This window comes from Acartia tonsa, chromosome 3 (genome assembly GCF_053477335.1).
Source record: "Acartia tonsa isolate MP-2025a chromosome 3, ASM5347733v1, whole genome shotgun sequence".
Lineage (NCBI taxonomy): Eukaryota > Metazoa > Arthropoda > Copepoda > Calanoida > Acartiidae > Acartia > Acartia tonsa.
The window spans coordinates 10,584,000-10,598,492 of NC_137262.1; the positions used below are offsets into that span (position 1 = coordinate 10,584,000).

At 30.3% G+C, this 14,493-nt stretch overlaps 1 protein-coding gene across 1 annotated transcript in view; it reads left to right on the forward strand.

Annotated features, from left to right (window-relative positions):
- The window catches only part of LOC145313293 (uncharacterized), a 188,479-nt gene that overhangs the window by 10,435 nt on the left and 163,551 nt on the right, over window positions 1–14,493 (forward strand). The window contains exon 2 of the mRNA XM_080152620.1: window positions 9,723–9,866. Within this exon, the coding sequence (XP_080008746.1) occupies window positions 9,729–9,866 (138 nt within the window). The 5' untranslated portion in view covers window positions 9,723–9,728. The remainder of the gene's footprint in view (window positions 1–9,722; window positions 9,867–14,493) is intronic.

Genomic DNA, 14,493 nt, shown 5'->3' on the forward strand with positions numbered 1-14,493 from the left:
ATACACCAAATAATTATACATAAAAGGATTACACAGATTAACTTTTGTATTAACTTATCAATGAAAAGTATTTTACTATAAATAAAAAAAAAATATCGTCAATTTTCAAACAAAAGTTTATATCAGTCGTTTGACTGCCATATACTGTATTGAAACAAAGCTTGAATTAAACGTTGAAACAAAATTACCAATATGTAAAGTGTATTTGAATATTATAAAATATTTTTCCATTACAGCAAATAATGCCTTGTTGACCTAAAAGTGGTCACGCCTATTGATACCCATAGAAAAAACTTACTATATCATTTTTACAATTTTGTATGGACTCCTGTATGTGTGCAGTAGGATTCAAATGCAATATCTAAGATTCATGAGATATAGGCTTTTATATTGTCCTCCATACAAAACGAATAAATCTGTTTTAAAAAATAGCAATATTAGTACGATTAAGTTATTTATCTCAATTAGGTTATTTTAGGTTAGGTGATTGCCCGGCAGGATTAGGCAATTGGCCCCAAAGGGTTAGAGTCCCCCGCAGGAGCTAGAAATAGGAGAAAATACGACGAAACACCCCTTAAGAAGCGTTGTCACGAAAGGGACTATACCAAAAATCTTTAACGAATCTATGTTTTTTTTATTTAAATTTCAGATTATTTAGATTATTTTTCTTACTTACTTTTTTAAAAGTTAGCTAACAGTATTATGAGCAGTATTGAAAATTCATTTTTCATATACTGTAAATGTATATTGTTTTGTATATGTGTGAGAGAGTTTTTGTGCATGTGTGTGTGTGTGTGTGTGTGTATGTATTTGTGTATGATTTGGATTTTATTTAACTTTATTCAATAATATTTGAATCTTATTGTAGTTTGTGAGAATTGTAAGAAACGTTTGTAGATTTTAGAGTTTAATATCTTATTTTGTATAATAATCTAAAAAAAGGCAATAGCTTAACATACAAATAAAATAATATGCATTAAATATAAAAGCCTTTTTCAAATAAAATCAAAGCAAATCTTTTACATTTAAATATTTATTCCAATACGAAATAATATACAAACATAGTTAAAACATAATAATAATAAAAAGATAAAATTAAGACATAAATCGATCCACATAGAACGAATAAAAGAAACAATGTGTATGTTAGGCTTAGTTTGATATGAAATTAATAAAATCATATATTATATTGTTATTCAAGCCAGCATTATGAAGGAGTTTACAAGTAAATTGAGATAAAAGAATAGAGTGTGCATAGAAATTGTTGTCATCCCACTTAATGAAATCGTCCTCTATGCTTATTTTTAAAGATCTATCTTTTGCAACTAAAATTAAATGGGATAATTGTAGATAGAAATCGTTTGAAAAGCCTTCATAAAACATATTGTATAAGTAAAAGTTTTCTTTTAAAAAGATGAATTCTGGCTTACTATCATTTAGAACATAATCTAGAAATAATGCAAGTTTATGTATAAAATAGGTAGGAAACACACAGAAATAGAGGGCATGTTCTGTTGAACTTATTATATTACATTTTGAACATAAATTTGAATCAGTTAATTTAAATTTATATAGTTTATTTTTACTATTTAATGTTCTGTTCATTTGTTCAAGGATAAAATTTTTATAATATAAAATAATTGGCATGCTAAATATTTTTTTTAACGACATAGAAAGCATTTCTTTGTCTGGAATATATAACTTATCACTCACTCTAGTTTTTAGTGCAGGTAGCTCACATGAGTTTTTATTTCTATGAATTAGTTTAAAATGGAGAGAAAATACAGATTTGTTCTTTAAAAAAACTGTTCCAATTGGAATCAAAAGTTGCTTTGCTCTCTTCATGCTAAACACACAATCTCTAGGAAAAGCTGTTTTTGTTGACTCTACTAGTTTACTCAATTTATTTATTAAAGAAACATCTCTAATTATATTCGATAGATCAGATTTTATGCATGGCAAAAACAATACTTTTTCATCAATTTTTCTTGTTTCAAATATGGAAGCGATGGTTAGCTTCTTAGTTTTAAGTAATATATTTTCATCGTGTTTATTAAAAGGTGTTGAAATATTAGCAAAATTGGATGAAATAATGGGGGATTGGAAAAACGTGGATGGTTCATGTTCTAAATCATAAAAAAACTCACTTAGCTTATGAAAATAATTACCACCTGCACATGGATAAAGACTCTTAAAGAAATTTTGATGCTCAATTATTGTTTTATAACTAAATGTAGGTAACATTGCTTGAATGTTTAGATGTTTATGTTCTAAAATTAAGCTAATGGTAGTATCATTATGTTGGGAAGAAAATCTTAGACAATTCATAAAACTATTTAACCATATTGAAAATGCTTGGGTGTCAGGTTTTAGAAAGTTCAAACCACCCTGAGTGAAATCTTGTTCTATACGATTTTGTGAAATTTTATATCTGTATGATATTTTTCCATCAGGATTTCTACTAGACCATAAAAACTTTGAAATAATTTTCCAAATTGATTTACAATATTTCTCGTCAGGGGGATAAATTCTGTATACATGGTAAGCACAGGCTGATAATAAATGGCTACAAAGATTGCGTCTTTTAATCAAATTATAACTGCTTTTTAGAGGAATTGACTTTGCTTTTTTTTCAAGTTTACTACATAATTCATCATAAGTATGAATTCTTGCTAAATTTTGATTAAAGGAGAGGTAAATTCCAAGATGTTTAAGTTTGTCGACAATTTTCCCTATAGAAGCAAGATCGGGGGGGAAGGTGCCATGGGTTAAAATTTTTGTCTTATTAAAGTTTATATGAAGCCCGATACCTTTCTCAAGTTTGTGCAATAACTGTTTTAAATCATTAACATCCTTATTTGTCTTCAATTGAGAAATTAAAATAGAATCATCAGCAAAACTTTTAGGTTTGGTATGTTTCTTTCCAATCTTATAGAAAATATGCTTTAATTTTTCGCTGATTAAGCATCTTATAAATATATGGTTTGTAATTATAAATTTACTTCCACTGGGTGGGTCACCTTGAGCTGACCCCCTTTTTAACTTGTAGAATTTGGAGAATGTTCCTTTTATAGCTACTCTAAATCTACCGTTATTTGTAAGTTGATTAAACGTTTTTGCAAAACTACCATTGGGAAATATATGCAATAAGATTGAGTCAATAACTGAGGGTAAAATTGTGTCAAAGGCACGTGACCAATCAAGTGCAATGATTTGAGCATTGTCCTTCTTTTTAACAATGTGGTTTATGGCGGCTGTAATGTTAATTGATGCATTGGACATTGTTCTGTTAGGAACAAAGCCAAATTGTTGACTATGAATAATTTTATGAAGATGGACATTAAGTTTTTTATTCAGTGCCTTAGACAGAATTTTATACACAGTTTCCAATAACGCTATGCCACGATAGTCGTCAGGTGACAAAAGGTCACTATTTTTCTTGGCAATGAAAATTATATTTCTATCTTTTATGAATTTAAAGGGGCTTTGATCAATGTCGATATTGTATAAGTTATTCAAAGCTCTTGTTATAAAATTTGGAAAAATATTAATTAAGAACTCAAATAGAATTTTTGTTTCTGAAGTAATTCCTGGGGCAGAACAGTTTTTCATAGACTTAATTATATTCTTAAACTCAATAGATGTAGAATAAGGAGAAGTAAGACTTTTAATTTGCGGAAATATTTCATCTAATGTCAAATCATAGTCCTCTAGTAAACCCTTTAATTCAGAGGGGGGGATGTTTTCAGGGGACACAATTTTGGCATGATTTTCTGCAAATATATTTGCTAGTTTATGGGGACATGTTACTGTATTACCATCAATTTTTAATTTGTAATTCTGCTTCTTAAGATTTGGAATATGTTTAAATGTATAGCTATTGTTTGCCCCATCAACTTTTAATCTTTGCATATATTTAAATTCCGCTTGTGTGAAAACTAGACCTTTGAAATAATCTTGTTGGGTTTTTACTAGATTTTGGATTTGATTTAATGTATCTCTGGAATTATATCTACTTAAATTTTCATACAACATGTTAACTTGCTTGTTAAATTCTTGTGTTTTATGAAAATTTTTCAGTTTATATTTAGAGAAAAAACGATCATGTTCATTTTTAAGATGCTTCAGAAGTTTAAAAAAAGCAGTTGTATCTTTATACTCGAGGCTATTAAATGACATTTCATTATCTAAGCAAGTTGGGTTTTCAACATAAAATTCTTTAGACTTTAATAAAATGCCGGGATCTGCGTAATCGAACAAAAATTCAGTAGCTTTTTTTTCTAGCATAGAGGTAAAGTCCTTATTTCGAAATAAATAATTTTTCCATTTAGGAGATGTATATACGTATGGTTTTTTAAAGCTAACTGTCGCATGCATGTGGTCACTAAAGCTATTGTGCTCAAATCTTATGGAAGTAAAACCATCGAAATTGACAAAAAAATGATCTATATTGCTAGTATGTAATTTTTTATTTCGAATAGTGGACCAAGTATATGCATGATTACTGCCTAATTTGTCTGCTAGATCAAACAAGTTAAATTTGCTTAGAAATTTTTGTAACCGCTTAGCTTTACAAGAATGGTGAGGTGAATCAAATGATATATTGAAATCACCATATATGCAAAAATTGCTTATATTATTGTTTACAATGAATTTTTCGATTTCAGAAAGAACAGTAAAACACTCCAATATGTCGCATGGGAGATACACTATAATGTTCTCAATATATTTTTCTTTTATCTTCAGTCTAATGTAACATGCATGTTTTGATGAAATTACTTTAAAATTTTCAGTTTCCAAGCTATTATGAGAATATAATAGTATCCCTCCTTTTCCTCCTGACGTTTCCCCGATGTAACTACAATTATTTGGGAGATTTGGGGTATTTTTGCTAGGTTTTAATTTTGTTTCTAAGAGAGCATATAAGGAAGGTATGCCATTATTGGAGTATTCCAGTTCTTTGATTTTGTGTGAAATCCTATTTAGTCTATGCCTTTTGCTGTTACTTGAGAGGAGCCCTAGACCACGACAGTTAACAAATCTTATGTTAAAAGAGGAGTCAAATTGCATTCTAATCTTAACTTAAAACTAATAATATAACTATATAATAATAAGAAGAAGGGGGGGGGGGGGAAGAAACAAACAATGAGTGTTCCTATAAAAAAGGGAATCAAAAGCCAAACTTTTGAAATTCTTAGTCCAAATTTAAATATGAGAATTGGCTTTGGACAACAGCCAAAATTAAAGGCAAATCAATGAAAGATTCTCCTAAAAATGCAACTTATGTAAAAACATATTCTACATTTTAAATCATCATATTACACATTGTAGCTATTATAAGTTAGGCCTGGATTTTGCTGTTGGTTGTAGGTTTGTTGGTGTGTCTGGAAGTTGCTGTGGTTGTATCCCTGCGGGGCTATGCCAGTGTGTAGGTGGACTGGTGCTAGACTGGGGTGCTGTGTTACTGTAGGAACGCTTGTGATAGGATATAATTGTTGGAGGGGAGGGGGGGATGTGGAGATGTGGGTTTGCTGTGGTGGAGAGTATAGAAAGGGGGAGGTATTGTGATGATCGTTGGAGGGAATATTGTAAAACTGTTTTTTTGTGGCATGGAGAAATGGGCTAGAAGAGGAAGAGCGTCCGCGTTTACTTTGATGAGTACTGTTGATAAAAGGGTTAGAGTTTTGATAATTGTTGATGCCGTCCACAGAATCTGAGGGAGTGTTGTGTTTGTTAGTTTTCTGTTGGGTGTTCCTTTTAGGGTTGATAGAAGTGTTTGTGCGGTCTAATGACTGAATGTGTTCCATAATCTTTCCAGTCAATGTTTGAATGTGGATCTGCGCTTCCTCTGTGTTAGTGCTTTCCTGAAATATATGTCCGTTGCTTGCGCTGTCTGGGTTGATAGTTCGACTCTCTATATACTTGCTCCATGGTCCATTCTCAGTAACTTTAACAGAATATAGTGGGATTATGGATTTGTCTTTTGCCATAGAGAAATTCATAATAGAATAGGCAGTAATTTCTTTGTTCTGTTTTGCCAAGCTGAGAATAGAAGAAACATCTCTGACACGTTTCTGTAGTGTTGGGAAGCCTGTTAGGGCGTATTGAACAGTTGGCATTCTCTTACCAGCCTTGTCACAAACAGATTTCAGTATTGAGATAGCTTTATCACTTGCAACTTCAGAACTGAAGTATATATTCACTGGATAAAGGGATTTCCCATTCACAACTTTAGGCTTTAATTGATATATTTTCACTATAGCCTGGCTATTACCAAACAATGCCATAATCTGTTCACTGTGGCTTCCTCCATATTTCCACGTGATTTTGTCGACATGAATGAGGTCACCTATGTTCACAATGTGTCTGGCTTTGTGGATCTTAGCAAGTTCTGGTTCAGAATTGTGAGAGTTGAGTGTGCAGTTGGGTTTGGGGGCGTCGTTGATACCTAGGATATCTTTTATTCTTTTTATGTCTGAGTGACAAGTAGAACACTTATCTGTAGATGTGTTGTTGTTGACCTTTTCTAGGGCAGTAATTCTGTCTTGGAGTAAAGATATTACCTTCAGAGCTTCTTGGAGACTTGCTCTTACTGATTTAATAGAAGGTTATTGCAGTTAACAATAACGACCAAGTTCATAGGAAGAGTTTTCTACTATGTATATATTTAGAGCCTAATACTTTTTAAGCTCTGTACCTTTACACCTTAATAAGTTTGTTAGTTAACGTGGCTATATTTATGAAATATACTATGTTAAAACTTTTGCCTCTTATAAGTCATAATAAATTGGTAAACTTTTGAGCTAGGAAAATTTATCTTAGTTTAGAAGTTTTTAAAATTGAGGCAATTTATTGTATTAAGATAAACATCTCACACTGTGCTTACACTAAGCTACATAAAAAAGTAACCTTTGACAGTCAATTATGAATATATTCAAATTCCTAAAAGTTTTTAATGTTGTTAAACAAACAAAAGTGAAGCTTTTTAGTTTCTTATAGCCTCCAAAACTTTTTTAAAGTGCCTTTACAAAAAATCTAGGCCTTAGACTTAAAAGTAGAAGCATTGGAATTTGCTGTCGGTATTATATTTAACTTCAATTGACATTCCTTTAATTAATGGGTGGGAATGTTTATTTATCTTCAATTTGCATTATATCTTTCTTTATGCTTTGGCTATTTTGTTGATTAAAATGTTTACTGTATCTAGTGAACATAATCTCACCTAATCCGCCCTTTCAAACTTGGAGCCCAATTTTCTAACATTAACTTTTAATTTTATGAGTGGACAAAAACTTTGCACTTGCAACTTTTTTGTACCTTTACACATTTTTTAGAAGCATAGCTATTGTAAAAGTGTACTGGTCTGTCGGTATTTAAACTTTGTCTGTAATACTAGCTTTGTGTAGTTAATTTTGATTTTTCCCCTTTCTCTTTAATCTTAGAAAGTATTTTTATTCTAGTATTTTTTTTTCTTTATACTTTTAGACTTCCAAAAAGGTCGAAATATAACTTAATATTGTACTGTTTATTAACACTAAAGGCTAAAATCCTAAATAATTATGCCTTTTTAGAAAAATTCTATTTAACTCTTATTTTTTGTGATTTTTGAATAAAAATCATCAGTAAGTAAGATTAGATATCCAAATTGTAGCTCTTAACAATAAATGCTTGTGTGCAATTTTTGATTATCTGTACATCAGGGCTAGGCAGCCGCAATATTAAGGTTGCCAGCGAATAAAAAAACGCTGTTCGGCTGATTTTGTGTTGACTAGAAATTAATAGAATATCAGATCATATTGATTTTTGTTTTTGATATGTACACTTACGACTGCAGTATTGCAATAGTACAAAATTTTACAGCCGGCTGTCTTTTGCGGTTGCAGCTGCCGAGCACTGCTATACAATATAAAACGATATCATTTCTTTTTATATTTTTTCTAAATATTATTGCATTCTACAAATAAATTGGTATAATAACAAGAAATTCTTTCATTTCTTATTCCCATGGATGGAGGGATTGGACAACGGAAAATTAATTTTTCTTCCCCCCATTTCTTAATTGTGAAATCCTACCTTTGATTGCTTGTAAATATTTGTTGGGAAGAAGTGGATGTAGATAATTAATGTGCCATTGACCCATTCCATATCAGAGTGGAAATATAATAGAAAGAAGATAAATTGGTCAATTTCTTGAGACATTTGTTGCGAAAGTTGAAATATAATTTATATTTGATTGGTCGGACCATTTATTAAGCTATTCAGTTAGAAGCGCGAAGCTTTTCTACAGATATACTAGTATCATCATTTTCTGTATCAAATAACATAATTTTTACAATATAAACGTTCCTACTAAGCGTAAATATGAAAAAATTATAGAAACAATTGTTCTTGTTTAATTCTAAACTATGATAGACTTGCAAAATTCAATCAAACTCGCAAAATTGCTTGTTAAAAATATTATTTCTAAAATATTGTTTAGTATTGAGAAGAAGTAAAAGTAAATTTAAACTATTTTAGAAAGGGTAAATTTTACTACCCCGATTTTGCCCTAAAACGGTCTTATTAAATTGCATACAATGCAGTATATGAATCCTGTTCTGTGTAGCTTGCTAAAAGGTTTATAAAACAGCATAAATGAGCCAATAGAATACATATTTGTAGATAATTTATAAGAAATCAGCTCACATTATAATGTAAAAATCTTGTTAATATATCAAGAATATTTATGATTTACATATGTTTTTTTCTTCTTCAAATATTTAATATTATTTTTGTGCATTTTTGGATAAATAAGCTGTAAAAAACAGTTTTTGGAAGATTGAATTAACACTGTTGTATATCATGGATTAAGGAATATGTATCTATAGTATTAACATAACATAAATGCTATTCAATTATTTTATAGTTATTGGTTATGTTAACGAAGTAAACATTAAACAAATTAGATTCTTTCAATAGGCTATTCATTTTTAAAACTCGGTAAATCGATATAAACCATGTATTTATGTGTTGACACAAAAAAATATCTTCATTTAATCTCTCCCTATATCCCTGGGAACATATTCAGTTTTCATGATCCCTAGCTGTCAAGATATGCATCAAAATAGACCAATCTTGCAAATTATTACACCGAGGTCATTTCAACAACACTATAGTTACAAACTTCATTCAAACGAGAAAGTTAGCAAAACAAAAAAATACTCAAAAAATTTGATTTATATCTATACTCTTGGTGCTATCAAGTAATGACACCTGGTATTGAAGCCGAACAACTAGGAGAATGATGGTTTAATGCTACAAATATACACAAACAATTCACGATTCAATTCAAACTGTTTGTCTGTCTGTATGTGTGTACCTAAAAATTTTGCTGACTGCTGGACCGATAAGGCTTTTCTTTAAAGTGAAGCTTCTTATATGTCCCGGGAGTGAGTTAATTTATTTATATCCCACTCTTCCAAGAGACAACCTTGCTTGTGAGGTGTGAAGCCTCTCTAGCATCATGTTAAAGTTATCCTAAAACATGAAGTAGTAAGATTTTTGTCTGTAGCTAAAGATCTAAGAAATTGCTAGACTGAAGTGGTTGTATTTTTCAGTCAAGCTTTTTAAATGGCCTAAGTTGGTTTTAGGCTATTTTCCTGACCCATTTCGACCTCCCAGAGATGCTAGGGGCGAATGAACTGGTATAATACAAGGAATTGATTGTAAGATGTATTGAATGCAGGACTATGTATGCGCCTATGTGGCTAGGTGTATTTGTAACATGCACCTGTCTAACCACGACTCTAGTGGTTGCTGAGAATGACTTCTCGTGTCCCAAGGAGGAGGGGCTCTTTGTCGACCCGGAGCAGTGTGACAAATACTGGGTAAGTTCAGTTTAATTTTCCATATTATATTTCTTAGTTTTTGGCACTAAAGACCTTAGAATTGTGGTCCAAAAAGATTCTTGAGTATGTCTTTTAGGTTCTTTGGAATAGACTACTCAAATCTAATATTTAGCAGGGAGCATTGGGACTTAAATTAAATTGATACCCAAAGTTTATAAACTTTGGCCACTTTTATCAAATCTCGGTTGGTTGGTTGCAGAGTTCAAAGTGTTCAAACAATAATTTAATTAACAAAAGGCACAAGTCTTCATGATGTCTAATCTTGTTGTAATAGTAATCTAGCTTCCAGTTTGGGAAATTCTTTTTCTAATCTAAATGTTAACCTTTACAAAAAGTACCTATGATATGTATATAAATATTATTGTATATTTGATTTTAGAATTACAAAATTAGAATATTATAAAAAAAATATCTTACGTAGACTTTGGTTATAAAATTTTTCAAAGAATTTGACGATATCGATATTATTGTTTACTTGATTTACTTTTTGTGTAAACTGATAGCCATTCTATTATGTTTGAGTGTTTGTCTATGCTTTTTTTGTCTGTTTTTAAATGCGGATATTTTCAATATTTAAGGTCGGTTTGTATGTACATCCGTTATTCGGACAATTAGGAGCACTGCTATAAAAGCAAGGCATCTTTATAGTAAAGTCTGAAAGGAAATGTGTGTCTATTTTAAGCTTCCTTTATTTCAGCATTTTTTTTACGAACTTCTTGTTCATACTTCTCCAATATTAAGATCACGGCCACTTTTTTGTTAATGAACGTTTATCCGGCTGTATGATCTAGTGAGCTTCGCTTTTATAGATGTTAACATTCTTGTTTTTCTAAGAATATATGTCCCTCCAACCATTTATTGTTGCTTATGTCATAAGACAAATTAATATTAGACTTTTAAAGCAGTTTTTAATAGTGAAATAAAGGCAATAAATAATATTCTGATGTACATCCCCAATGATCATATACAAAATCATTCTTTCTGTTTAAAAGTTTGGACAAGCTAAAAAAAGTCTATTAAGAAATAAAAGTGTCTGAAGATTTTAGGCCTTAGTATCTGATATCTTTATGAATTACAAGCTTTTTAAAACATACACAGAAACAACAGAAAAAATATGAGCTTTAATTTATATTGGATGCATAATTAAAGTTTTGTCTATCATTATCATTTCTTATATTAGAAAAGCCGGTAATGACCACTCTGTGTTAACTCTAATATTATTGTCCATGTTATCACTGATCCTTTTGTCCCAAAAATGCATGTAACAAAAACTATCTTCTAAATACAATACATACATTCTATATTCGGTTGTCAACATAAAAATATTCACATACAAACATTTTCACTGTAAAAAAAGAAAAAAACGAGAATTATCATAAGATTGTGTGAAGCTTTTTATAGTTCCTATAAAAATGACATCATACTGGCCTACCATTGGTGAATTAAAATAAATACTGGCCTGACATTTGGCCTGATAATTTGGTCCTGGTATTGGCCTTAGTCATTTGTATTGAATGACGTAATTTTTTATATAGATTGTACAGTTTACATTTTTAAAGGATTTTGATTTGTAACTTTTAATAAAAAAAAATCAGTCACCTTCTATAAAAGACCTCTTAGTTAATCTAAAACATTATGTAAAACAACTAAATGTCAACTCAAGAACTGTAAAAGGGAGCCTTAATTATGTAAGTTAATTAAAAATTAACTCTAAATTGAAAACAACAAAAAATCTGACATTTACCAACACATCCTTTTTAGCAAGTAAACGCCCTTTCAAATATTCAGAATAAACATGGAGATACACTCATAAACAGGTCAACTTTGTACATTTGTAACTTTTATGCCTGGTTGACTGTAAATGGTTACCTTTTTTTGTACTATACTGTACAAGTCACCAATATCTAGTTGCAACCAAGTATAAATACAATCCACTTTCTTGACAAAGGTCTAATGCAAAAATAAACCTTTAAATAGCATTATCTATTTCATCTTAGTAGAGGTAAATACAATTTTATAATGATTATAAATGTACAGTATGAAAAGTGTGGCCATTTGACTATTACCAAATATATTCTATAACTCTGTATTCAAGAATTAGTATTTCATCTTGAATATTCATATTCATAAGAAAAAATGTAAATTAATTCCGGGATAGGAACTCAAGTATAGATGAAGTCATTTACTCAGTACAAAGGGTACGTTTTAATGTACATTCTTCATATTTAGTCCAAACCTTTAGTTAGGTATTGGTCATTTAAATCAACCTTTATGCATACATAAATTTGTAACATTAGTGATGTTTCAATTTAAAAGGTAAGGGGCTTTAAACCATTTTGTTTGGTTTTAAGATCACCCCTAGAAAAAAATATTATTACAAATTTGTTGGAATATTTTTACCCCCAATATCGCCCACCCCCCCATTTGTAAGTCCTTGAGGAAACAACTCATATCTTGGAATTCCAAAAAACAGTATTTTATTATATTCTGTAAATTCCACAGAGAATTCCTCATATGCAAACCAAACCAAAATTCTTGGTTTGTTTTAATCTTTATCTTAAACAAGTCAGACTTTATCAATTAATCTCTAAAATTTTAAAGATCTTTTATCAATTATAAACTTACAGGGTTTTAATTAAAAATCATAATATGACTGAAAAAAACTCAATTTTGAAAATTATATTTTACATAATGATAATGAGTATTTTCCTCTGTGCCTGCCTATTAAGCAATATTGTCTTAATAACATTTGAATGAGGTCTCAGAACATGTAATCATTTCATCTAAATATCTGTTCCTATAAAATTACCAATGACTTTTTTTTCAAATCAGCTATATTCATTGCCAGTATGTTATTAAAAGGGCAAATAAATTCCTTCTTCTTGTTGTAATATCAGTAACATAACGATGTTTTATGATGCTCTGATGAAATAAATATTAACCATCAATGTGTAAAAATTTGTTAAAATGAGGGAACACCTTGCAGGATAGCTAGCACTGAGACAGGAACTTAACTGTTGTTAAATTTCAACATTTTTGGGCGATTGTATGTGTGTGTGGAAATATATGTGTGTGTGTGTGAATGTGTGTGGGTAGGTATGTGTTAGATAGATGCTAATATTTTGGTGTTAAAACAATAAGACACCAACAATTAGTTGGCTGAATCTGAATAACTCTTGAATAGTTTAACCCAATCAACTTATCGTGCTGTTTTATAGACTTCACTCATTCCAAACGTTTTCTGCAGCTTGAAAAATTTACTTAAAACCTAATAAGATAAAGTGACTAGGATCCAAAGTTTTTATATGTTAGGAGAGTGTATTACCATCGTTTTTAAATCATGGCTAATTTTCCATCAAGCCATGGTAACTTTGTGTGGACAAAAACATTCTTCCTGTAAGTAGTGGTAATGTTGTGTAATATTAAAATGCATAATACATGCAATTTAAAATTCGCAAGTATACACTTACATTTAACTGGGCTCGGCAGCCGCTTATTTAACCGCAATAGGTCGCTCAAGACAGATTTCCATGTTAGATTAAGACATCCAGCTGCTTTTTATGAAAATTTTCACTGCAGCTTGCATGTGGGTGATGCGCGGCTTACAAGCCCTCCATACTTCAAAATTTTAATTGTTTATCCTAAAAATATCATTTTGTGTTTTACACTACCTTAGGGTGGAAGCTTTTTCATTATTACCTTTTTTTTAAAATCAGTATATTGAAAAGTATGAAAAAAGGGGTATCATTTGATTTTCAAATAAAAGATACAAAACTGATTTTTTTTTACAAAACAAACATTTAACCTTTAAAATCCCCCTTTCATTTTTATCGAACATTTTGATTGAATACTAAGGTGTTATGTAAACAAAATTTAAAATTCATAAAGCTGCCAAAAATTCATAAATTATTTGTTAACGGTCAGGACCTCCCATTTTATCGAGTTTTTTGACTGGTGTTATATCATATGTACATAAATTGATTCGTTGTTTTTTAAAGATTTGTATAGAGGTGTATTAGAGTGATTAGAGAAAACTCAACTTAAAAAATTATTTTAGACCAGATGCTGCGCCCCATAATAATATGCCGAGTTTTTTTTGTTAAGCTTTAACTTTGAAAAATATAAGTAATTAAATAAAATAAATGAAAAAAAAAATACATGAAATACCTTGATACATGAAATACTTGCCAATGAAAAGGACCTTGCTGGTCAATCCGTTTGCGAGCATTTAAAATGAATAAATCCATATTGTAAGGTAGGTCTTCCTTTTTAATATTTATTTTTGAGGGTTCTACAATTATTAACTCCTAATTTTTCTACCCTTTGTAATAATGTTTATCCAAAATGGGAAGCCATGATGATGTTGCTTATAATGACAATGGCTGCCAAGAATAGTTCAAAATTAGGCACAGCTTTTAATTAAGGCATAAACACACACACACACTCACACATCATATTATTATGCATGCATAAAGTTTGGTTCTTCAATACAGTTATAATGAATTTATCTTCGTTGGGAAATGTAAATGATCTATGTTCTAAAGGACTTGGTATTTTGAATTACAAACCTTTAAGATTTTAAGAAAATTTAGGAATTGTTGTTCTT